This window comes from Myxocyprinus asiaticus, chromosome 8 (assembly GCF_019703515.2).
Source record: "Myxocyprinus asiaticus isolate MX2 ecotype Aquarium Trade chromosome 8, UBuf_Myxa_2, whole genome shotgun sequence".
In the NCBI taxonomy this organism is placed as follows: Eukaryota; Metazoa; Chordata; class Actinopteri; order Cypriniformes; family Catostomidae; genus Myxocyprinus; species Myxocyprinus asiaticus.
In genome coordinates, this window is record NC_059351.1 from 17187685 (window position 1) to 17214924 (window position 27240).

Genomic DNA, 27240 nt, shown 5'->3' on the forward strand with positions numbered 1-27240 from the left:
TTTTCTCCAAACATTACAAGGGACCGACGAGGACAATGCGATTCATCAAGGCTCACAATTTCTCACCACGAGGCGTTATCCCCACTTGTCCCAGTTCTACGACCTTCAGATTTGGAGCTCCGTATGCTGGAGCCATTTGGAATTTGACACCAGAATCTGCGAACGGACACCAGAATCCTCCTCGTGTTTGTTGCCCTCCCCCTGAGCGAAGTGTGAGTCTTGTCAGATATGCTCTGAGGCCTAGCTCGGCAGCCATATTCTGATGAACAACACATGCTTGAGACCATGCGCATCATGAGCCTTCACCATTTAAAAACGCTGTATGAGAGAATTCATTGTTAGACGGTAAGGAAATAAAATGGGCCTCTTGTCCCTATTGTCTTTTTCTGTGTCATTCTGGGAGAATGCACATGAATAAGGCAATGGATGAGCGGCCTCGTCCTCTCTATCTCTCCACTACCTGTTCTAAGTGCTGCTTGTGGTGGAAGAGATCATGCATGGACCAGTGTGCCCGGCCGCAGAATGAGGGGGCTGGAATTAGAGAATATTCCCCAATTGGAATGGCATGGACGTCGCTCTTTTCAGACAGCTGTTGGATCTACACACAATGGCTTTTCAGTCCAACCAAGTGCATCGTGTTAAGGAATGCCTTTGAGTTCACCGGCTCCATTTGGACATTTCCCTCGACCTCTGGATGGGCCAGCGGCAATATTGGCACATAAACTGGCTGAAGATGCTCACGGTGCTGCTGGCATTAAGGTTTTTCCTTCCAGAGATTCAGGACAGTCATGTCCTCATCCAGTCGGACAACAGGACATGGTGGTGTCCTACATCAATCGCCAGGAATGGGTGCGCTCTCGTGCATTCTTCTGTGGGCACAGGACAATATACTACCTCTACGAGCCATACATGTTCCGGGCCGGTTGAACTTGGGGGCGGATCTCCTGTCCAGACAGGGTCTGACACCCGGAGAATGGACATTACATCCTCAGATTATGGAGCAAATCTGGAGGAGGTTTGGCAGAGCGGAAGTGGACCTGTTTGCTTCGAATGAGACATTGCACTGTCCCCTCTGGTTTTCTCTCTCGCCCCCTGCACCACTGGGCATCGATGTGCTGGCGAGGGTCTGCAGGTCTGCAGAGGGTATGGGAGGATCGGGTTCGGCTTCTGTTAGAGGAGCTTTATTAGTCATCTCAAGTATGGTTTTCGACTCTGGGAGATTCCAGTCAGAGCGAACATGTTGTCTCAGGCACGGGGCAGCATTTAGCACCCTCGGCCAGACTTGTGAAAGTTATGGGTATGGCCCCTCAATGGGGCGCTCTTTTGAATGATGGGTTATCCCCTGCTGTTGTTTATACTATTTTATCCATTACTGAGGAGGCTATATAGTTTAAGTGTCATATTTTTGCTTCTTGGTGTACAGCGCAAAGTGAAAATACAGTTCACTGCCTGTCTCTACAGTGCTGGAATTTTTTCAGAAGCTTTTGGGGCCGGGTTTGCCCCGACAACTCTTAAATTCTATGTTGCCGCTATAGCGGCTGAACATGCACTTCTCAGTGGAGTATCTATTGGTAGACATTCTCTTGTCTCTCGCTTTATGCGCTGGGTACACAGGCTTAGACCTTCACGCCTCGTCAGTGTTCCTTTATGGGATTTATCTATTGTTTCAGAGGTGCTCTTTGGTGCTCCATTCAAGCCTTTGACAACAGTTACTGATAAGTTTTTGACTCTCAAAACAGCACTGCTAATGGCATTGGTATAGCTTAAGAGATTCGCATGCCTTTTCGCCCAAACCCTTGTGTATGGATTTTGCACCAGGGTGTTCAAAGTTTGTGTTAAGACTTTGGGCTTTTTGCCCAAGGTTATTTCTATATCATTTCACTTGCAGACATTATTTTTCAGGCTTTCTCTCCTCCCCAGTTGGAGGAGCATGAACGCTGTGAGTTTATGTTGACCGTACTAGTCAGTGGTGTAAGTCAGAACAGTTGTTTGTGTGTTTTGGTGGCCGCAACAGAGGTGTTTCGGTGTCCAAGCAAAGACTGTCTCATTGGCTTATTGATGCAATTTCGAGTGCTTACGAAGTGCACGGGTACCTTTGCCTTCGGGTATTTGAGCCCATTCTATGAGGAGCATGGCATCCTCATGGGCTTTGGCTAGATGTGCGTTCTTGGAGGAAATTTGTATGGTGGCAGGGTGGTCCTATCCACATACATTTGTTAGATTTTATAATCTGGACAAGGGTTTGACTGCTGCTTCCCAGGTTCTCTCTGTTGGAACAGCAGTAAATACATAATTCCTTTTATTCAGATGCTTTAGCTTGCTTGTGTGCCGCTATATGCTTGCCACACAGGCTTAAACAGTTGGCAGCTACTGTTCACATGGCGTAAATGTATTTTGTTCCCATAGTGATCATACGCAGCTCGAGTTCCACGAAAGGGAATGTCTCAGTTACATATGTAACCTTGGTTCCCTGAGGGGAACGAGATGCTGTGTAGCTGGCCATACTCTCTAGCAGCTGCATAGGCTCGTGCCTTTTCCTGAAAATCTGACTCGATGGCGTGAAAGCGAGCACCTTTATGGAGCCTGTGACGTAGCTCCCGAGGGGGCATTGCTTAAGCACCATCAGCCAATAAATTGCCGTGATTCTGTAAGGGCTTCAGACCATGTGACACTCGGATGGTGTCCCATAGCGATCATATGCACTGTCTTGTTCCCCTCAGGGAACAAAGGTTACGGACATAACCGAGACATCATTTAACTTTTAACTGTTTTAAATTGTTCCTTTTTATTATTTGAAAAAAATAAAAAAAGTGAACTGTTAACTTTTTTTTATTTTATTTTATTATTTTATTTTTTTAAGAAAATAAAAATAAGGGGGCCTGGGTAGCTCAGTGGTAAAATACGCTGGCTACCACCCCTGGAGTTCGCTAGTTCGCATCCAAGGGCATGCTGAGTGACTCCAGCCAGGTCTCCTAAGCAACCAAATTGGCCCGGTTGCTAGGGAGGGTAGAGTCACATGGGGTAACCTCCTTGTGGTCGCTATAATGTGGTTTGTTCTCAGTGGGGCGCATGGTGAATTGAGCGTGGTTGCCGCGGTGGATGGCGTGAAGCCTCCACACTATGTCTCCGTGGCAACACGCTCAACAAGCCACATGATAAGATGCGTGGGTTGACTGTCTCAGACACGGAGGCAACTGGGATTCGTCTTCCGCCACCCGGACTGAGGCAAATCACTATGCGACCACGAGGACTTAGAGCGCATTGGGAATTGGGCATTCCAAATTGGGAGAAAAAGGGGAAACCCCCCCCCCCAAAAAAAAATAAAATAAAAATAGCTGTTTTCTGGATTTCTCCTCGAATCCCATCATCTCCCTGCGCCTCCCCTGCAGTGCCCTCGCACCTACCAAGGAGGACACACCTCACACTTTGGGAACCACTGGTTTAAGGTAAACCCAAATTGCATGTGATCACCATATCAAAGCAGATCTGACTAGCTACGCCGAGAGTAGAAGAAAGACGAAAGTTTTACAACACATATATATCTGAAGTATACATTTTCTGAACAAGTAGTACATTTGCTGCCAGACATTCTTTCTTTGTTTATGGACATGCTGTAAACACACAAGGATGAATGATGGAAGCCTGAAATTTCCTGCCAAATCTAAACCGAATGCAGTTTTGAACACATTAATAATGGCATTTTTTTCATTGCTAATGCTAAATTAAACAAGACATGCTAAGTAGTATACTTTTAAAAAAGTCAGTTTTGATTTCACATTGAGTATAAGGTTTTAAGTTTTACTCAAAGTAAACAGTAGAGCTATAGTATAAATCCTATACAAAACATCTAAGGTCTCTCTGCATGCCCTACTGTACATTTGCCTCCAATAATAGAGGTAAAGTCTATTAGTAAAACTGACCTCACTGTACACTGCCTCACCCAATTAGCTGTATCAAAACGAGGAAGCGTAACTTTTATAAATGCACATATATGATACACAGCTATGTGTTTCATGCAAGGTAGACAGGCTTGAATAAGAGTCTTTCATGAGCAGACCTGTATTGACTCACCGGTTTATGTATGTGCACAGATAACAGCATATATAAACATGCCCACACGCAGATATACATGCACAAAGGAAGGCAATCAATGTCAGACACAGCACATGAGGCTGCGTTTTAATGGCTTTTTGAAGAGTGACCTCTCTGTGAGGCTTGGGCGAGAGAGAGAGAGAGAGAGAGAGAGAGAGAGAGAGAGAGAGAGAAAGAAAGAAAGGAGAGATGCAGCTATTTGGCTATTCACTATTACTGGTTGATTCTCTTTGCAGCTTGTGCCTTCCTGTTAATATAATTTTTTCACTATTTTTTAAGTCAACATGCACTGCAATGTTGCATGCAAATAGTAACATGCAAGTAGTAACCTGCAATTGTTACCTCAAGTTTCTATTTCTACTTAATCTTACCCATAACATTTACTTTCATTGGTGTAACCTAATTTGTCAAGATTTGCACATAATTAAAAACAACAACAAAAAAATAAAAAAAAACAAAAACAAATTGGAATAATGTGCACAGATGCATCATACACAATACAACCATGAATACATTTTAAAGGGATAGTTCATGCAAAAATGAAAATTCTGTCATCATTTACTCACCCATTGTTCCAAACCAATATGACATTCTTTCTAACAATCTAACATTCTGCCTAATATTCTGCCTAACAACGCTAACACTCTGTCTCATTTTGTGTTCCATGGAAGAAAGAAAGTCATACGAATTTGTAACAACACAAGGCTGAGTAAATGATGACAGAATTTTCACTTCTGGGTGAACTATCACTTTAAGAAAGTAAATAGGGTCAATTTTGATGTCAGCTTAAATAGCTGAGCTCTATTCTAGATTGACTTTAAAAGAAACAACTGGGTTAATATCAAGATCGAGGTAGTTACAGTAACTCACATCCATAAACTCCACATTGGCTTTTGTTCCTGTGATTTCATTGAGTATCTTTATGGCCACTGGAATCTTCACAGTTTCCCCTTCTGGAGCCCAGATTCCCTTATAAAGAAGACATTGAAAGCAGTTAATTACAGTTAAAATCATATAAATAATTAGTGAGGAAACACATGACCCAGATAATCAGCCTGAATGTAGTACCTTGTAAACAGTACCAAATGCTCCAGTTCCCAGGATCTTGACCCTCTTGAGCTCAGTCTCCTTTAATATACGTAGTTGAGCCTGGTTGGGTGTGGTACCACTGGGCGTCAATGGCTCCACCAACTGCTTCAACAAACAATAGTGACTGCCTAAAATCACTTTTGTGTTCCACAGATTAAATAAAGCCAAATGGGTTTGGAACAACATAAGGGTGAGCAAATGATGACAGCATTTTCCCTTTTGGGTGAACTCCACAACTTCCAAAAAGGTCAAAACAAGCTCTTAAAAGCTTCATTTGGGCAGATTCATTTTGGTACAGAGTTTATTTATGCAGTATTTTTTGAGCCCCAAAGGACAAAAAAAAAAAAAAGAAGCTGTTAGATGTTTCTGGATACAGTGAGAGTAAACAGCTGGGAAGGGAGCCGAGCTAGTGAAGATGAGAGAGGTAGAGAAGGGGGAAAGATTGAGAGGGATGTAGGGTATAGAGACATAATTGCTAAATACAAAGTGGCATTTGTAGTTTCATTAGGGCTGGAGAGCTGGCTTAAAAGAAAAACTGTGGGTTGGTTGGGTTGTTTACAAGGAAATTTTTTTAGGTTACAAACTGGTAATTACAAGGGTATTATGCTATAAATGTAGTGTCCCCATAATGCAAATAGCTAAAAAACAAAAAACAAACTAAAGATTTTTTATTTAATTTTATATGTAAAAATGCAGAAAGCTTTTTGTAAGGGTTAGGTTTAGGGGTATGGTTAGGTGACAGAATCTATAGTTCGTACAGTATAAAAATTGTTATGTCTATGGAGAGTCCTCATAAGGATAGCCGCACCAACATGTGTGTATGTGAGTGTGTGTGTGTGTTTGTGTGTGTGTGTGTGTGTGTGTGTGTGTGGGTTTACTGCAGAACTGTTAAAGCAAGGACCAATGGATTTCAGCCACTATAGGAGTTTGGAAATCTATTTTATAATCAATGAACCAATGAACTAACATGTGATCTCAAAAAGTTAATTGTGAAAAAGGTACGTAAAGGGATAGTTTGCCCCAAAATTAATATTATTTTGTCGTTCCAAACCCATATGATTGTCTTTCTTCTATGGAACACAAAAGGAGAAGTTTAGTTGTTCTTTTCCGTTCCTTTAAAGTGAATGAAAAAAAAAAAAAGTACCATAAAAGTAGTCCATACGACTCATGCACAGTTTCCCAAGAATTCTGAAGCAATAGCAACAGCTTTGAGTGTGGAACAGAGAAAAAATTAAGCCATTATTCACTGATAATCTTCCCCTCCATCATAGCTCTCAAAGAAAAGTTTGCACGTAACTGAATATGCAGCATCAAGATGCAAGGTGCAAAGTTTGATGTTTGTATTTGATGTCAAACACCATTAGTTCTCAAGTGAGCATTCAGCTAAACTTCTAATTATGGGTTCTTTACAAGATAGTCATATAGCTTTGTAATAACATAGGGTGGGTTGAAAATTGCGTGAAATTTGGATTTTACTTCTTGGGTGAACTCCAGTTTACCCCAGGTAAGTTTTTAATGTAATACGTGTACAAAAATGAATTGATTTGTATGAAAATGTCTGCTATATGACAACAAAACAAAACTGATAATGATAATAATACAAAAACACACAATTCTTTAGCAATTTCCTGCTTTTTATACCCTTCCCAATATTGCTGAACATGTTTGCCTAAACTGAGGAATTAAACTCTTGTCAAAAGCTAAAATAGTGAACATTTGGCTCTAAAAACAAGGTTTTCACAACTTATTTATGAGACCCTCCACACTCTATATCCTGTGTAGTACAGACAGCCCACTCTGCATTTTCTATCTCAAGTAATGGAGCAAGCCAAGCAGCTTTATGGTGACATTTTAACAATCTGTACACTTGTATATTTGGTTACACATTATTTATGACTGACCGTTAAGTGACCAATCACAGTGCAAAATTAAAGACTAGCACTACATTTTATGGAAATGCAAACCAAACAGACACATTGAGGAGCTGTCCGACTCTGTGGTGCTGCAACCCAGCACTTAGCATGCGTAATAGAGGGAGCTGTCCGTGTGTGTTGCTGAAACACATTTACAGCCACTTTGTGTAAAGGTGCAGCATATAGATAAATTAATATTATTATAAAGCTTTCATATCTGCTCAAGTGGAATTAAAAGAATATTCAAGGTTTAATATAACTGTATCATTAGCATCTTTGACAATTCAACTCATTTCTAAGTTTGCACAACAAAATAGGATTGTGATTACAGTAATACACTTACAATGGAAGTCTATAGGGCAAGTGATTCTGAGGGGTTTAAAAGCAGACATTTTATCTACAATCATCCTTTTAGTCATTTGTTTTTACAAACTGAGCAATGAGTCTAAACTATTTTCAGTGGAAATCAGCAGCATGCAACCAATGTATGTTATTGATAAAGACTGGCCGGTATAGTTTCACCATCTCCTGTTCTTGTTGGCCCAAACACATTACTTTCCACTTGAACAGTGGCCTCAGGTTTGTTAAAATGGATTTAAGGATTCTGGTGTGTGAGTGCCTCTGTCAGCTTTTGAATACAAGTCATTTTCTGAGGCTGACAGCTGTCTATAACACTGATGCTCCACCTGCAAATTATCCAAACCAGCATAGACAGCCTATGTTTTTTAATAGGCTGCCCAGTCATTCAAGGGAACAGGGCTATGCATTAAGCCAACAAACCTGTCATGCATTTAAGGAAGGCCCTCTGCTGAATACTTTATGCTCTGTGTGCTGGGGAAATATTGAAGTCCACCGCTTACCGAGAAATAAAACTGAGGGCAAGAAGCCGAGGGCTGGGAAGGAATTCAATGTGAAAGTTAAAAGTGATAAGACATGATTTATAATGTAAGAAAAGCTTCAATTTTAGTCAACAGTTACTGTCACGGTCTCGATGAGTCCGCTGGTTTTGTTCTAGTTTGTGATTACATGTTCTCTCTGTTGGGTTCAGGTGTCGCTGGCTTGCGAAATCAGCGTTGCCATGGAAGTCTTGATTGTTTACATGGTAACGCTGATCATTCCAGCTTGCTGCGGGCAAGCGGCACCTGATCGCCATTAGTTCCCTGGCTATATCTACCTCACTCTGTTTTGTGTTTGATGCTCGATTGTTTGTTTGAGTCCTGTTTCTTACCACTCTCTCCCTTTGCCCTAGTATACCCTGTATCATGTTCTGTGTATTGGCTACCATTCTGCGCTGTGTGTGCCAGGATTGTGGTTACCATCCTGCCTGTTGCCTCGCCTCTTTTGATGCTTCTCCTGAGTTTCTCCTCAGCGATACCTCTCCGCACCAGGACTGCTCTGCACATGACCACTACGCACACAATCGTACGCACATACTACTCTCTCTGGATTCCTCGAGGATCTACACTACACGACCACTACGCACACAAGCCTTCAAACGCACCATCCTTCTCCATGCTGCAGTCGGTGCCAGGGCTCCCCCCATTTGAAGATTTACCAGCATTGCTGTGTTGTTAAATAAATATCAGATCATTGTCTCCACACTTGGATCTTTTGTCTCATCCTTCCTGACAGTGACCTGTATATAACGAAAATGAGAACAAATGTCGCTCACCTCAGTCTCCAGGAAGCGGCGTAAAGTTCTCTTTTTCTTGATGCTCTTTCGGCGGACATAAACGGCCACACCAAGAGCTGTGATGACCATCAAGAAGAGAGCCCCGATTAACCCTGCTGCAATCAGGGGGGTCCTGGACGATATGTGGGAAATAAGCAAATCTATCAATCTATCAATTGTTATTATAATTTTTTTTTTCTTTCTACATTGCAAAAGTAATTTCACATATATATATATATTATATAAAATTGTGTTTATTCACCCACATTTTACTATATTTTGCCTTTTTTCATATCATTCATATCATCAAGATGATAGCTATGTCCCAGGGGTATATTTCAACTGATTTCTTTTTGTTGTTTGGTCAAAATTAAAACTTACCATGTCTTAATTTATTTTAGTAGAGTTTTCAAAGGTCTTTTATGTATAGATTTAATTGCTTTAGTTTTAGTCTCAGACCAAGACTTTCAATATTAAACTTTGAAAATCTATTAGAAAATTAGATGAAATATAAGAAAAAAAAAAAAAAAAAAAAAAAACAAACAGGTAAATATCACCTGGAGTATATTTGTTTTATTGGGCGTCATCTCCAATGAAACTGTGCCAAATTTGGCAAAAAGTATGAAAACATTATTTAATTGTGAGTATTTAGGATATGTAAAATGTTAACTATAAAATTATACTTAGCAAAACAAAGGGGAAGGCAATATATATAAGATTTTTTTTTTTTTTTGTTTATTTAATGGTGCCTGTGCATACACTATTGGACATTTAAAAAAAATAAAAATAAGTAAAATGTTGAAATATATGAAAAATGCTTTAACCAGACATTACTTTCTAGAAGTCCACAGAGCTAAAAGTGCCTGAAATTATATATATATATAAACACACACACACACACACACACACACACATTTTGTGTATTAACTGCAACAATGTCTAAAACAACCATGATTTGGTTTCCAGCGTGTAATAGTATAATCCTTTAATTTAATTTATAGACTGAGATTGGGTGTTAGAGTTACATTTAAGGTAACTAGGAATCGTCCGTGAGGATAAAACATATTGTAGACTCTTACCTGTCCAACATACCAACACAATCTTGCACTCTGGGTCCAGTGCAACTATAACACAGAAAGTGACATTGAGTTACAATCTAGACTAGAAATCTCAACTAGATTTGCATTTACGATGGAAATAGGACTGCTTGCTAGGCAGGAAAAAATTTGGTTTACGTTTTAGGTAACACACAATGCTACACAGTCTTTGCAGTGTAAAACCAGCTATATTGTTAAATAGTTCAGTATGCAAATACTGTAGACCCAAGATAGAAAACAGAACAGTATTTAGTACACGAATATTGCACTGATGTCATCGCTGTCAGTTACATTTTGAATGCTGAACAATTGGTCAATGGGACATATCAAAATCTTGTTAATGGAAAGCACCGCTAAGACTGAAATTATCTACAAAACAAAGTAATGCAGTGTATATGTGCAGTGGTTCAGGCTTAATTCATTGTTGAAGTTTAATACTTAGGGTTTGGGTAATATATATATATATATATATATATATATATATATATATATATATATATATATATATATATATATATATATATATATATAAAATTGTATTTTTTTATAAATTAATATAGTGCTTGTAACGAATTACACAGTAACCCACTGCCAGTTAAAAGAGCTTTAGTAAAAAAAAGATCCTTTCAGTAAGTTCATCGTTAGGTTAACAATAATATTTTAGCAAAGCCCTGCAATATAAAAGCCTATTGTAAATAATAGTCTTAAATATTCATCTCAAAAGTTATACCTGCACCCTGGCAGAACATGTCTAACACAATGGTGAGAATTACACTAGAAAAATTCAAATATAACTATCCAGGCAAAAAAATAAAAAAAAATAAAAAAATAATAATAATAATAATAATAATAATATATATATATATATATATATATATATATATATATATATATATATATATATATATATATATATATATATACACATATACATATAATAATACAATTAAAAAAAAAAAAAAGAAAAAAAAAACTCTATGATAATCACCTTTTTCAGTTTTTTATGTAAATACGCCACAAAGATGGGACTAGGACACTTACTGGAATGACCAAACTGTTGTTTGACACTATTTCATGCAAAGATGATTGAAAGTTTGATAGTAATTAGTGGTCATAAATAAAAACCCACATATGCAGAGTGACTGTGCTATAGGAAGCTGTTCTCTAAACTCTCAAATCCACCAGCTCATGTGTCTAAGACTGAATGCAGTAACCAAGACGGCTTTACCCACATGGGCAATTAGGTTATTGCTGTGGGCATATTGTGCTTGATAGATTTAAATAGTTAAACAAGGAAAATAAACTCATAAATAGATTTAAGTGCAAACACAAGCAAACAGTCTTACCCCTTGGTGCAGTTGGGGTGGCAGGGATGGCACTCATTGTTGGGCTCAGCATATTTGAAGATGAAGCTGTTTGCTCCCTGAAGGCCATCAGGACATTTCTCCACACAGTTGGGCCCATCTTTGAGATGCAGGCACTTAGTACAGTGGTCTGGACCCTATAATATGAGGAAAGAGAGAGAAAATAAGAATGAGGAAAGGAAAGGGGAGATAAGGAAAGACATGGTAACATAAGGAAGATAAAAAAAAACATTCGTTCAGTGCATTTAATTTTAAGTATGCAACTACATAATAAAATGATTCCTAACACACAGTAAACAGAGCTGCAGGAAAATTAGGTTACAATCAACAAAACTTGTGACTCCGGCCTGGAAGAAAAATAAAACTACGAATACAACATCTGCTATAGCTTTTAAGGCTCTTACCGGGCCATGGCATGTCAAACTTTTTTCACTGGCCTTTTCACACTGGTTGTCACACTCCACACAGGCAGAGCCATTGGCAAACTCTCGAACATCTCTAGAATAGATGAACAACAATAGCTTTATGATCATGTAATTTAACTGATAGAGTATGGTGCTGGAAACACCAAAGTCATGGGTTCGATTCCCAGGGAATGCAAATTCTGATAAATTGTATATACCTAGAATGTAATTTCCAGTGGATAAAAGTGTTAGCCAAATGCTTACATTTAAACGTTCATGATCAAAATACTGTATAGTGGATATTTAAGTTGATTTATTTATTTTATTTTTTTGCTTTTACAAAATGCATTTTATGCTCATTTGACTAATAAAAAATGGTCATGGTGGTAGTTCTAAATGTAGATGCCATTACAAATGTTTAATTTTGGCATTGTACAGTTTCTCAAGAGTTCTTCTGTCTTCATGGCATAACATATCTTTGCAACTTAATATAGACTAGTGGCTACTCTAAGTCTAAATATGGGTCAATTAACTAAACAGGCATACAAAAAAATCCATAAAACCCATGAGGGTGGAAACAACTTAATGACCTGTCTCTGTTGTTTTCTTTTATTTCCTCAGAAGCTGATGGTTAGAGAAGTAGTACAGTCTGTTAAATCCAGAAAGAAGCTTCTATCAAGAAAGTACACCTCTAGTCAATGGCTGTTTCTCAATATGCGTTCTTTTGTGTTCTTACATTCTCGTGGACTCGTTCTACGTCATCATCCTCTGCCCAAGTTCCATTCCAATCCTCAAGAATGCAAGTACAGAGGATGCAGGAAATCACCCGGATGTGTTCACAAGATCAAGAATGCATCGGACGGATGGGGCAAGAACTCGGTACTACGGTGGCAGACGAAAGACATTTATCGTTTTGTTTTTTCCTCAAGCGTGCCACCATTGACAAGCAGAGGGTTAATCACTGGCATGCCAGCAAGGGTGAGAGAGGATTCGACGATTTTATTCATATAAATTCCGCACCTGCATTCCAATCTACATCTTGATGTAATCCTTACTTATGATCACGCAGCGTGTTTTCATGAGCTGAATGGGAGGCTAAACAAAAAATTAAAATGTGATGAGACTGCAGTATACCCAACAGACTCCTGCAGTGCGCGCAAGCCATTCGCACATCATGAGCCGGCAGCGCTTTGTTCGGTTAACCGCGCGAGTAAATGCGCCCGCTTCGGTTAGGCTGCGCAGATGACAGCCTACATTCCATGTTTCATTTGTTTCTTTTTGCATTCAGAACACCACATGATGTAATAAGGACAACATCACTATTAATCCTTGAGATTTCCAACCCACCATATAGGTACACCCTCTTTAAACCATGGTGACACTCAAAATTACATAAACGATTAAAAGAGAAAACAAACCCACATCGTGTGGTTCAAAAATCTGAGTCTATTCAAAATATAAATTAATCCTGGAAATAAAGTTTTAGGATTTTGCAGGTGCGATTCACCGAAAAGGGCTAAATAGTTGATCGGCTTGTGATGCGCGAATGCCTTGCATGTGCTGCCTGCGTTTTGTAACACTTTAATATGGTTTATCCTCCCATTCAGCTGACGAAAACTCACTGCATGATCATGAGGAAGGATTACATCATGATGTAGATTGGAAGGCAGGTGCAAAAAACGTCTTATAAATAAAATAGCCTGCTCCTCTCTTGCTGTTGCTTGCATGCTGGTGATTTTGAAAAATGTATGACATTATATAAGATATATTTAAGATTCCACACAATTTCGTGATCAGTAATAAAATAAGCAAATTTGTGACATTAACCAGTTAACTCATTTTGTACAAAAGGATAGGTTTTCTTTCATTAAAGCACTTTCACAAGATGTTCTGTGAAAATTCACATGCAGGATCATGATTATATCATAATCATTGTGTTTTGCAAAAATGTTTCACTCGAAGAGTTATGCTGATAATATCATTTGTAATTAAAAGTAAACAATTCAATTATAAATATTGCAAAATAGAAATAGTGTGTGTGGGGGGGGGGGTGATTAGCAATTTGCTAATGTAATATTATACTAATAATAAATAGCAAAACCACATTTTGTGAATTCTTAGATCAGTTATTAGTGAATAAAATTGTTGTCTAAATACATAACTCTTAGTTTTTCCAACGTTTGTTGTTTTGATTTCCCATTAGCCAGAGTAACAGACAATTAGTTTCACTCATTAACATTTCTATTGTTAGCATGCTAACAAGCTAGTTATTTTCTTTGAAGGTAATCTAATATTTTTGCTGTTGCTTTAACATATGTTACAGCTGATTTTAGAGGTTATGTGTAATACAAATTGTAACAGTATAAAGGATGGGCAAGGAGGAGGCGAGAACCGGACAAAGCATCAAAGTAATATTTTAATGAAAACTTTAACAAAAATACACAGAACACAAACACACACATGGCAGCTGCATGTGGCTCTCTCTACGGCTCAGCCTTATCCCTCTCCTCGGCTGATTAGCCTGATTGGGGCCCGGCCCTGACCTCCTCCTCGTAACACTCCTCCCTCCTTTGCCTCAGGCCGGGGAAGCCCCGGCATGACGTACAGCCCCCCCCCCACACTTCCGAGGGAGGGGCGTTGCCCTTCCAACTGCGCCTGCCGTCAGGCTTTCCCTGCCTTTCGAGACCTGGGAGGGAGACAAGGGGAGGGAAAAAAGGAGAGGGAAAGGGCAAGGCAGTGAGAGAGAGAGAAGAGAGAGATAAAAAAAAAAATAGCTCGCCAGTTCCAAGACACGCCGTCGCCTGGTCCTCGGTCACTCCTCCACCCTCTGGCAGACGACAGCCACTCCTTCCCGGGCAGACAGCAGAGAGTCCTCCAACCCCTGGCGGATGGAACACCCCAACAAGTTCTGGTGGCCTGTAGCGAGCCCCTCCACCCCTGGCAGCGGCTCCACCACTCCAGGCTGCCGGCAGCGAGCCCCTCCTCCCCTCGCGGAAGGCTGCTATTTTGGGCGGACGGCAGTGGCAAGGACTCCACAACAGCGCATCCCTCCTCCTTCCCAGGTTTTGGCACCAATGCAACAGGGTTATGGATGGGCAAGGAGGAGGCGGGAACCGGACGAAGCATCAAAGTAATATTTTATTGAAAACTTAAAAAAAAAGACACAAACACACACACACACACACACACACGGCAGCCGTGTGTGGCTCTCTTTCTCTCAAACTGCCGCATCCGGCTCCACCTTATCCCTCTCTTTGGCTGATTAGCACGACTGGGGGCTGGCAGGCCCGGCCCCGCCCTCCTTCTCGTCACACAAATGCATTATTACTACAAAATGTTATTTTGTTTTCTGTTTATTCTGAAAAATAAGCAATTAGCTTGATTCTTTAGCTTAATCATGTGTCTGCCATGTATGCTAGGTAGCTAGCTATTTTTATGTATATATACACTACCGGTCAAATGTTTTGAAACACTTACTCATTCTTTATTATTATATATATATATATATATATATATATATATATATATATATATATATATATATATATATAAATTCACATTTTAAAATAATAGTAAAGTCATCAAAACTATGGAATAACAAATGGAACTATGGGAATAATGTTGTGACTAAACAAAATCTGTGTTATATTTTAGCATCTTCAAAGTAGTTACCCTTTGCCTAGAATTTTCAGACATGTACTCTTGACATTTTCTCAAACAACTTCTTGAGGTATCACCCTGGGATGCTTTTTAAACAGTATTGAAGGAGTTCCCATCTATGTTGGGCACTTATTGGCTGCTTTTCTTTATTATTTGGCCAAGTCATCAATTTCAAAAACTTTTATTTATTTTATTTTTTTATTACATTTCAGTTTTATGGTGGCACAATTATATCTTTGTTTACAAAACTAATTTCAAACATTTAAGCATATGCCTTCAGATAAAAAAAAATAAATAAAAAAAATTAAGATCATGAGAAACATTTCAGTCAAGTGTTTCATAAGTTTTGACCGGTAGTGTGTGTGTGTGTGTGTATATATATATATATATATATATATGTGTGTGTGTGTGTGTGTGTGTGTGTGTGTGTGTATATATATATATATATATATATATATATATATATATATAATATTATTTATTTAAAAAAAAAATTCCTGTTGCTTTAACAGATGTGTAAGAAAAATACATTACCATTGTTTTTGTGCTTTCCTAATATGCCTCTTGTTAGCTCACATGACACTCCGCAACCGAATAATTTCAAATCTATCCTTACAGATTCTGGAGCACTCATTTTCGTAAACATGAGGAAAACCAAGAATGAAAACAGGATGTAGTTTCAACCCAAGTCGTCATAGTAATAACTGATTTTTAAAAGACAGATAAATACATGTATTCTATTTGCAAACACAGACCTCGCATTGGATGTTCTACATTAATTTTGTCTGTTCTTTTCAAAGCCTGTTTTCATGTCTCCTCAAAAGTTTTTTTTTTCTTTTCAGCCCACCAGAAAAGCGTAAGTGTTGCTCTGTTCTTTTGAGTCATAAATAGCATTAAAAGCATACTGATCCCTTGATCTTAATAGTCTGATCATGGTAGTCATATTGCAGACATATCTTTGGAGCTTGTGGCTCATCCGAACGGCTCTCCATTAAGGAAAAAACACATTTATAATGAGGCTACTGTAAGCTAAAGGGCTTTAAGAGATAGAAGAGTAAGAAGACGAAAAGAAGATGAACTTGAAGAAAAATATACTTGAAATAAAAGGCTGTGTATGTAAGCCAACTAAAAGAAAGAGAAAAAGAAAGTTTTCCAGTAGGTTTGCATACTTACTCACCCATAATATAAGTTGCAAGATTTAACACATGTTCTGCCCCGGCTGAAGTATTTACATGAGAGACACTGGTCTGGACCTGGACCCCAGCATCCTGCCTCTGAACACAGTGGATCACACACCATATGCTGTTTAGCTGTAAAACAAACACAAAGAGAGACAGCATTAATAATCAGTCAAGAAGTAATCAATAATATGTATTATAACTCATATGATAAGCATATCTCAATCCAAGTATTGTGCTTGGCATGATTACTAAAAATAGGAGACAGACAGACAGACAGGCAGACAAAACCTGGGCTTGTTTCGAGGCTGTTGATCACTGATGTAGATCAGTCTTCTTTGTTTGATGGTGTGGAAAAGAGGCTAATAAACGAGCCAGCTCAAGGAGCCATTGATCCCAACCACTTATTATTACACTAATTACATCCAGCTTGACAGTTCTGTGCAGAAAATGGCTCTCTGTCTGTTTAAATCTTTATTAGCCTCACACATGCAGTTGTCACAGGTAACGTCTCGGGTTACTTGACCATAACCCTTGTTCCCTGAAAAAGCGGAACGAGATGCTGCGCTTGATTAAGCGCTTATGGGAACGTCTTTAGAAGTGACCAGCTGTGAACATGTGTGCAACACATCAATGAAATTGACTAGAACCTTTATAGCCTCTGTTGGTGACATCATCAGAATGCGCCAGCACCAGGGGCTATAAATAGATGTGCCACAGGTGCATCATCAGGTATATTTGTCTGAAGAGCAGTCCTGGGACATCCTCAGTGCGGCAATGAAGCACAGCATCTCGTTCCGCTTTTTCAGGGAACAAGGGTTACGGTCAAGTAACCCGAGACGTTCCCTGTCAAAAGCTACACTTAATGCTGCGCTTGATTAAGCACTTATGGGAATGAGAATACCCATGCCGCCACACTGTGGGTGTCTGGACCCCTTACGGTTGTGTAGTGTGTGCTCACAAGAACGCGAAAGGTCTCAGACATGAGCTTGTGACGTTGACTCAAGGACGTGAGAGCCCGGAGTGGCATGAACATCCAAACTATAAAATCTTATGAACGTGTGCGGAGAGGACCATCCTGCCACATTACAAACATACTGCAGAGGGGCACCCCTTGCCAAAGCTTTAGAAAATGCGACCTCCCTGGTAGAATGAGTCCTGATGCCTACTGGCGAAGCTTGACCGCATGCCTCATAGGCAAGGGCAATAGCATCCCTCACCCAATGTGACATTGTCTGTTTTGTGGCGGCCGCCCCCCTGTTACGGCCCCCATGACAAATGAATAGTTGCCCTGACTTACGCCACCGGCTAGTACGGTGGATGTTGGACTGAAGAGCATGGACTGGACACAGTCTGTGAAGTCTCTCCTGATCTGGCATTGTGAACGGCGGAGGACAGAAGGCCTCAAGAGTGACTGGATGTACAGTCGAGAAAGGAACCTTAGGCAGGTAGTCAGGATGAGGATTCAATATTGCTTTCGCCATTCCTGGGGCAAAGTCTAAGCAGGATGGCAAGACAGACAGAGCCTGCAAATCCCCAATTCTTTTTAAAGAAGTGATAGCCATAAGAAAAAAACTATCTTTAGAGTCAGGAGCTTGTCAGACACCGACTCTAGAGGTTCAAAGGGGGTCTCAACCAGATCCTCAAGGACTATAGCCGAGTCCCATGAAGGGATCCTGGTTTTAATGGGAGGCCTCAGTCACATGGCCCCACGGACGAAGCGAGCGAGCAAAGGATGTTTCCCCAGTGGCACCCCGTCAATCAAAGCATGGTAGGCCGACAGAGCAGCCACATAAACCCTGAGAGTGGCGGGACATGTGCCTACTGATAATTTATCCTGCAGGAAGTCCAGAACTGAAGCAATCTGGCAATTAACTGGATCTGCATTTTGTGCAGTGCACCACCTTTCAAAGACACCTCATTTATTGGCATAACTTTTTCTAGTGGAAGGAGCCCTAGCACTCAGAATGGTCTCAATAACTTCAGGTGAAAACCCAGTGTCCCTCAGTTGGTACCCTTCAGGTGCCAAACATGAAGGTTCCACAGCTCGGGCCGGGGATGAAATATTGTCCCCTGCGCTTGAGACAGAAGGTCCCTCCTCTCCGGTATCGACCAAGACGAGCCGTCGCAGAGAGAAATTATCTCTGAGAATCATACCCTGTCTGGCCAATGCAGCGCTATCAGTAAGAGGCAAGATCCTTGTTGACGAAATCTGGCTAGAACTCCCGGGAAAAGAGAAACCGGAGGAAATGCATACAGGCGCATTTTGGGCCATGTATGCACCATCGCATCCAGACCCAGGGGGGCTGGGTGACTCAGAGAGAAGTAGAGGGGACATTGCCTGTTGGGAGGCGAAGAGGTCCACTTCTGCTTCGTAAAATCTTAATCAGATTTGTTTCACAACCTCTGGGTGGAGTTTCCATTCTCACGTCGGTATTTTCTGTCTGGACAGTAAATCCGCTCCCACATTCAGGTATACAGGGATATATACTGCTTTGAGTGACAGGAGCTTGCCCTGGGCTCAAAGAAAAATCTGCCGCGCTAGTCTGTTTAGCTGGTGCGAGACTGCCGCTGTGTTGTCCACACACACCAGGACATGGCAGCCTCTCAGATGCTGGAGGAAGTACTTCAGGGCCAGAAATACAGCCATCAACTCAAGACAGTTGATGTGCCAATCAAGCTGATGACCCTCCCATTCCCCTTGAGCTGGACGACCACTTAAGACTGCTCCCCAGCCCGACAGGGAGGCATCTGTTGTTAGCAATCTGTGATGGCAAGACGCACCTAGAGTGGGACCCAAGGCGAGGAACCGGGGTCTGAGCCACATAGAGAGGGTATGTAGCCCACAGCGCGTAACCCTTATCTGCCTTCGGGGATTGGCCCTTGGATGAATTTCACTGGCTTTGAGCCACAACTGAAACGGTCTGATATGCAAAAGGCCCATAGGTGCCATGAGACCTAACATTCATTGATACTGAAGAACAGCACAAGTAACCACCTCAAGTAATTCCTCAACCGCTTTGTTATCATGTGAGGAACATTCAGAGGTAGGCAACTCAAAGTCCGCAGACCCAAGAGATTCATCGTCCCCCTCATGAACCGAAGAGGCGCCAGGGCGCACTTCGAGATCACTCGAGGGACAAACTGGGTCTGGAGAGAGAGCGAGCGATAATGACGGACCCGTCTCTCCCTCCTCAGCCAGATCCATACGCAAGCCCCACGATGGAATGGTGGGTGCTGGCTTTTGGAAGCGAGACGAGCGTGCAGTGTCTTCACTGTGAACAGCTCACAATGCTCACACTCGCCTCGCTCCAATGCAAGAGCAGCGTGCTCTTCCCCCAAACAAACAAAACAAAACTGGTGTGTGTCCGATTCAGCCATAGGACGTAAACATGGAAACACACACCGTTTACTTTGTTGATCGCTATTCTTTTCTTTTTTTTTTTCTTTCTTTTGTCTTTTCCACACTTGAATGACAGAGAAAGAGAAAGTTTTCTGCACACTGCCTGACAAATCTAACTCCTATCAGAAGAACAATAGAGAGCTTGAGAAGCTGTAGAAGCACAAACACAACACAGAGTGGTCTGAAGACAAAAGACCTGCACCTGTGGCACATCTATTTATAGACCCTGGTACTGGGGCATTCTGATGATGTCACCAACAGAGGCTATAAAGATTCTAGTCAATTTCACTGACGTGTTGCACACATATTCACAGCTGGTCACTTCTAAAGACGTTCCCATAGCGCTTAATCAAGTGCAGCAGTAAGTGTAGCTTTTGACATGGAACATCTCATTCCAATGGCCTGTTTCCGGTTTTCTTCAATGACAGATTCACAGTATTTGTCTGTGGTTTCACAGACAACCATTGATAACACTCAATGGATCGTTATATGACAGAGAAACTCTCTTGGGTTAAAAGCAGACAGGTCTTAGAATATTCAGAAGTAAGTTTTGGAACAACAATCTTTCCACTAACGCTAAATATATCTTAACATAATGAGTAAATGATTAAAGAATTTAAATTTTTGGTAGAACTATACCTTTAAGAAGACATTTCAAGGTAAACAGGATTTTCCTTGCTCTTTTAAGAGTTTGGTGTTCTATGCAGACTATGCATAACTAAAACTGAGGTGCAAAAATTGTTTATTCCGAAATTATTATGGTAGTGACATTATATACAAAGGACATTATAGTCAGAAGTCTTAAATGCTTGCACAATTGTATATTGTGTGTTCAGTGAACATTGTATACTATATGCATGTACTAATGTACTGTATATTGTGTATTATGTCGATCATGTGAATACTGTGAAATTGACATTTTATTTGTGGCATGATGTTGATTACCACAAAAATAATAATAATTTTGACTTGTTCCTTATATATATATTTATTTGTTTAAATTGTGGTTGCAGTAGGGCAGCTACAAAGGAAGTGAATGGGGCCAGTCCATAAATATTAGATACACACTGTTTCAGAAATATAATCTCAAGATTATAAACATTATATGTGTTAAAATTATTTTGGTGTGATAACATTGCTTACTAGCCTTATCTGTACAAAGTTCAAATTTATATCCAAAGTTACATTTTAATATATATACTGTACTTATTACTATACTGTATATCTTCATAGTCATGACAAAGTAACACCAGTAAACCCTGTAATCTGGTTAATGCTGTAACACTGGTAAATTCCTGCTTTTATTCCACTAAAATAATGTTTACAGGTATAATGTTTGTGTTTTGAGGCTTTGCATTTGAAACAGTGTCTATTTTAACATTTAAAGACTGGAATAATGTACAGATTTAGCTGTTTCGGAAGGAAATTGGTACTTTAATTCACCAAAGTGGCATTCAGTTGATCACAAATTATAGTCAGTACATTACTGATGTAAAAAAAAAAAAAAAAATTCATTTTTGATAAAATCTAGACAAGCCCAATTTCCAGCAGCCATCACTCCAACACCTTATCCTGGAGTAATCATGCTAAATTGCTAGAAAATCACTTGCCATTATATCAAACACAGTTGAAAGCTATATTGTTTGTTAAATGAAGCTTAACATTGTCTTTGTGTTTGAGTTGCCACAGTGTGCAGTAGACTGGCATGTCTTAATATTAGGTCAAAAAAGGAAAAACAAAACACAAAAAAAACAAGAAACTTTCTCTAGAAACTTGCCAGCCAATCATTGTTTTGAGGAATGAAGGCTATGCAATGCTTGAAATTGCCAAAAAAAAAAAAAAAGATTTCATACAAAACTTTACACTTCAAAGACAAAGGACAACTGGCTGTAACAAGGACAGATGTGGAAGGCCCAGATGTACAACTAAACAAGAGGATAAGTACATCAGAGCCTCTAGTTTGAGATATAGACACCTAACATGTCTTCAGCTGACAGGGGACTTTTTCCCCTTTTCACCCAATTTGGAATTGCACCCAATGCGCTTTTAAATCCTTGTGGTCGCGTAGTGATTCACCTCAATCTGGGTGGCGGAGGATGAATCCCAGCTGCATCCATGTCTGAGACCGTCAACCTGCGCATCTTATCATGTGGCTTGAGCACGTTGCCACGGAGACTTAGTGCTTGTGGAGGCTTCACGCCATCCACCGTGCCATCCACACTCAACTCACCATGCTCCCCACCGAGAACGAACTACATTATAGTGACCATGATGAGGTTACCCCATGTGACTCTACCCTCCCTAGCAACCGGGCCAGTTTGGTTGCTTAGGAGACCTGGCTGGAGTCACTCAACACGCCCTGGGATTCAGACTAGTGAACTCCAGGGGTGGTAGCCAGCGTCTTTACCCAGGCCCCTAGCTGACAGCTTCATTGAATTCTACCCACTCAACACCAGTTTCATGTACAACAGTAAAGAGAATACTCAGGGGTGCAGGCCTTATGGAAAAAAAAAAAAAAAAAAAAAGCCACTTTTGAAACAGATAAACAAAAAGAAAAGGTAAGCGTGGGCAAAGAAACACAGACACTGGACAACAGATAATTGGAAAAGAGTGTTATGGATCTTAACCCCATTGAGCTTTTGTGGGATCAGCTAGACTGTAAGGTGTGTGAGAAGTGCCTGACAAGACAGCCACATCTATGGCAAGTGCTACAGGAAGTGTGGGGTGAAAACTATCTGGACAAACTGACAGCTAGAATGCCAGGGATCTGCGAAGCTGTCATTGCTGCATGTGGAGAATATTTTGATGAGAACTCTTTGAAGTAATTTAAGAAGTTCTGAATTTTTTTTCCTCCAAATTGTAATAGTAATTTTTCACATTATTAATGTCCTGACTATACATTGTGATCAGTTGAATGCCACTTTGGTGAATAAAAGTATCAATTTCTTTCCATAAGAGCAAAATCTGTATATTATTCCAAATTTTGTCCACCAGTATATATATATATATATATATATATATATATATATATATATATATATATATATATATATATTTATTTATTTATTTATTTATTGGTAATCAACATTAATGTGCCAATTGAGCTGAAATTCAATTGAACCTTGAACATTATGTAATGTAAATCTAATGTTATGTAAATTAAAGAAAAACAATATAATATTGCTTTTTGCAAGGCTTGAGGAGAGATGCAATATATATATATATATATATATATATATATATATATATATATATACTGTATATATTTCTCATTCTCTTATATCAGTTACACAATTCAATAAGACATCCCAAGATGCAATTTAATTGGTTGTATTTCTAGTATAAGCAGAATTACAGAATCTGATCCTCAATTATCAGTCTAATTAGTTTTTGTAGAGACTAACTGGTCAAACATGAAAGCTTTCCAAACAAATGCATCACTACAAGATTCCAGGATTTTTAATCTGCCTTCAAACATGATATATTATTTAAAACAAATCGGAACAGATGGAGGCAGAGATGCTAGCTGTGATTGTATGACACTCACTGCACTCTCTAGGGTCTCTGTTGTTTTTTATGAGCGCTCTCTGGGTGCTGGTGCGGAACAGGCCCGTCCAGTTCACTGTATTGTAGAAGCAGAGCTGACTGTTGTTGGTTATGTAAACGTTACCAGCGCTGATCTCTCTCAGAGACTGGAACTGCAGTGAAGAGATCCAGCGCTGTTTCAGGATCAGCAGAGAAATACCACTTGAAAACAAAGAGATACAGCTTTCATTCGATGGCCCTGTTTACACCTGGTATTATCATCCTAAAACAATACAAGTGCGTGCATGAACACATTGCATCTGGGTGATCCAATCACAAAACATTAGCTCAAAATGAGTGTTATTACGAGGTATAAACAGGGTAAAGAAACATGCCCTATGGAAATCTAACTGTACTCTGCACTTCACATTTTTAGTGGACTGTGAGGAAATAGTTAAAGACTTCACTGAGAAATGACAACAAATCTGCAGGCACTATTTTAAGAGCCATACCCACAGGGAGTGAAGATTTTTGTTTGGCTCTAATTTGAAACAAGGGGATACTTAGAAGTAGTTAATGAGGACATGGCTGAATATATTATTAAAATAACATTTTAATAATTTAGAGTACGAGTAAATCTGTGAAAAGCTTTAATGCAAAAATAAATAAATAAATAAATAAAATAAAAAAAAAACTTTTTTTTTTTTAAAAATTGGACTTTGGGAAAGTAGGCTTGGGAGGATAGCACATATTTGCCAATTCTATGAAACAACAAAGCCACAGTCCCCTTTGGTTTTCTCCAGACTAGTCCAGCAGAGGATTTCTGACCTCATTCTAACCTCAGGTTTTTTGTGTTTGGTGAGGAAACCAGGATTTGGCCTTCTACACCCATACTGTAGCTGAAAGCATTGCATACTGTACCTCCTGCCACAATGTAGTTATTTCATTTAACTGATGCCTTCATCTAAAACTACATTGAGTATAACTATTTTAGAGCACAGTGGTGAGCTTTGCTTCTTAAAGGGCTCAAACCAGTAACCTACCAGGCCTGATCATTACCCACTATGCCCACCATGGGTTTTCCCAAGTTGATACTGTACAGTTTGATCCTGCTAATGCTTATTTCATGCCCTCTTTCTGCACTAAGGGCCATCAGGGAAGGATCTCCCTTATATAAAAGTACTGTGATGGTACCATGGTACAGTGATGTTATCAGATGCTAATACCATGGTACTTTGATATATTTCATGGTAGGCCTACTATATGATTACAGTATTCATGCATGATGGTATTTACATGGTATTACAAGGTACTATTAAGAATATCAGTTCCAAAATCTACCAACAACCTTGTCGGAGGATGACAAACAGTTCCTTTTTTTCAAAATGATATTGCATTTTGAGAAAATATTGTGTAAAAAAAAAAAAAAAAAAAAAAAACTAATATATATATATATATATATATATATATATATATATATATATATATACACTATATTGCCAAAGTATTCGCTCATCTGCCTTTAGACGCATATGAACTTAAGTGACATCCCATTCTTAATCCATAGGGTTTAATATGACGTCGCCCACCCTTTGCAGCTATAACAGCTTCAACTCTTCTGGGAAGGCTTTCCACAAGGTTTAGGAGTGTGTTTATGGGAATTTTTGACCATTCTTCCAGAAGCGCATTTGTGAGGTCAGACACTGATGTTGGACGAGAAGGCCTGGCTCGCAGTCTTCGCTCTAATTCATCCCAAAGGTGCTCTATCGGGTTGAGGTCAGGACTCTGTGCAGGCCAGTCAAGTTCTTCCACACCAAACTCGCTCATCCACGTCTTTATGGACCTTGCTTTGTGCACTGGTGCGCAGTCATGTTGGAACAGGAAGGGGCCATCCCCAAACTGTTCCCACAAAGTTGGGAGCATGGAATTGTCCAAAATCTCTTGGTATGCTGAAGCATTCAGAGTTCCTTTCACTGGAACTAAGGGGCCAAGCCCAGCTCCTGAAAAAACAACCCCACACCATAATCCCCCCTCCACCAAACTTCACAGTTGGCACAATGCAGTCAGACAAGTATCGTTCTCCTGGCAACCGCCAAACCCAGACTCGTCCATCAGATTGCCAGATGGAGAAGCGTGATTCGTCACTCCAGAGAACGCGTCTCCACTGCTCTAGAGTCCAGTGGCGGCGTGCTTTACACCACTGCATCCGACGAAGTTGGCGACCTCTGCGCACTATGCGCCTCAGCATCCGCTGACCCCGCTATGTCATTTTACGTGGCCTACCACTTCGTGGCTGAGTTGCTGTCATTCCCAATCGCTTCCACTTTGTTATAATACCACTGACAGTTGACTGTGGAATATTTAGTAGCAAGGAAATTTCACGACTGGACTTGTTGCACAGGTGGCATCCTATCACAGTACCACGCTGGAATTCACTGAGCTCCTGAGAGCGGCCCATTCTTTCACAAATGTTTGTAGAAGCAGTCTGCATGCCTAGGTGCTTCATTTTATACACCTGTGGCCATGGAAGTGATTGGAACACCTGAATTCAATTATTTGGATGGGTGAGCGAATACTTTTGGCAATATAGTGTATAAATATATATATATATATATATATATATATATATATATATATATATATATATATATATATATATATATATATAAAAATGTGTATATATAGTTTTTTTTTTTTTTTTTTGTCATAAAGGGGCCGTTTACACTGCATATGTTTTTGCGTCTGTCTGTGCTGTTATTTATTCACTTTTTTATGTAAACATTCACTAGATCCCTTGATTTTTTTGCTTTGACGCTGCAACGCTGATTTTCAGCATCTTGCGCATGAGTGCAATGTTTTTAAGACAGTGCATCATATTATTTGAACTTCAAATTTTAAAAATGCATCTGGAGGCATTGGAATTCTGTTCCATTTGTTGCAACATTTTTTAACGCAAAAACATGCTTGGTCTGAATGGCCCATAAGCTGTATTATGTATCTATTGCCATTATTTTGGCCGTCTAATTCTAATTCTTAGGGACCGTCCACGAGCGCATTTTCTTTGAAAGTTGCGCCTGCAGCAGTGTTTCAATGTTTTCAGCATCTTGTGCAGAAATACAATGTTTTTTAAACAGCCTGTCAACTTAAAAAGAACATAAAACCATGTCTTGCAACACCTGCGTTAGCTCTATTAGTTGTGCTGCCCCTTGCTTTTTTTAGTGCAAGAATGCGTTCGGTCTGAATGGCCTCTTACAGTATGTTGATGTGTATATTTACAATGTATTATGAAGAAGTAAAATTAAACAAACAAACAAAATATGCTAATTTATAGGGCATTGAGTCATAGCTGTACATCCAACAAACAGATGTGTCGGAACTTTTCTTCTGTTGAAAACAGAAAACATATGTCAGTGTCAGGGATAAACATGAAGTCAATGCCAATCCTGAATTCCTGACTTTAATCAAATGTTTTGCTAATTCACCTATAAAGAGTTCGTCCTCCAATGGTGGCAAGATTTGAGAAAACACCAAGATCCGTCATGTTTTCCGGCCATGACTGGATGTTCAAAAATCCTGAAAGAACAGTTGAAGAATAGGGAAACATATTCAGCTTTTAATCTCTTCATACTTGACAAACTGATAAAAAATAAAAATGTTATTATGACAGCAGACGGGTCGGGATATTACAATGAGCCCAATGAGAACTGTAATATTTTACTGCCTGTCTGACAATACAAATAGTGCTCCAGAGAGCAATCAGCAGCGTTTTCTTATTGCTCGAGTTTCCATTATGAAAATGTTGTTTTGCGGCCTCACTCCATTAGCCATTGGCACAATCATAAG

At 39.7% G+C, this 27240-nt stretch overlaps 1 protein-coding gene across 1 annotated transcript in view; it reads right to left on the minus strand.

Annotated features, from left to right (window-relative positions):
• LOC127445109 (receptor tyrosine-protein kinase erbB-4-like) overlaps positions 1-27240 on the minus strand; it is a 342336-nt gene that overhangs the window by 65684 nt on the left and 249412 nt on the right. The window contains exons 11-19 of the mRNA XM_051704908.1: positions 26880-26970; positions 23420-23619; positions 16469-16601; positions 11632-11725; positions 11210-11364; positions 9846-9890; positions 8767-8899; positions 5161-5283; positions 4963-5061 (exon numbers count right to left, since the gene is read on the minus strand). Of these exons, the coding sequence (XP_051560868.1) occupies positions 4963-5061; positions 5161-5283; positions 8767-8899; positions 9846-9890; positions 11210-11364; positions 11632-11725; positions 16469-16601; positions 23420-23619; positions 26880-26970 (1073 nt within the window). The remainder of the gene's footprint in view (positions 1-4962; positions 5062-5160; positions 5284-8766; positions 8900-9845; positions 9891-11209; positions 11365-11631; positions 11726-16468; positions 16602-23419; positions 23620-26879; positions 26971-27240) is intronic.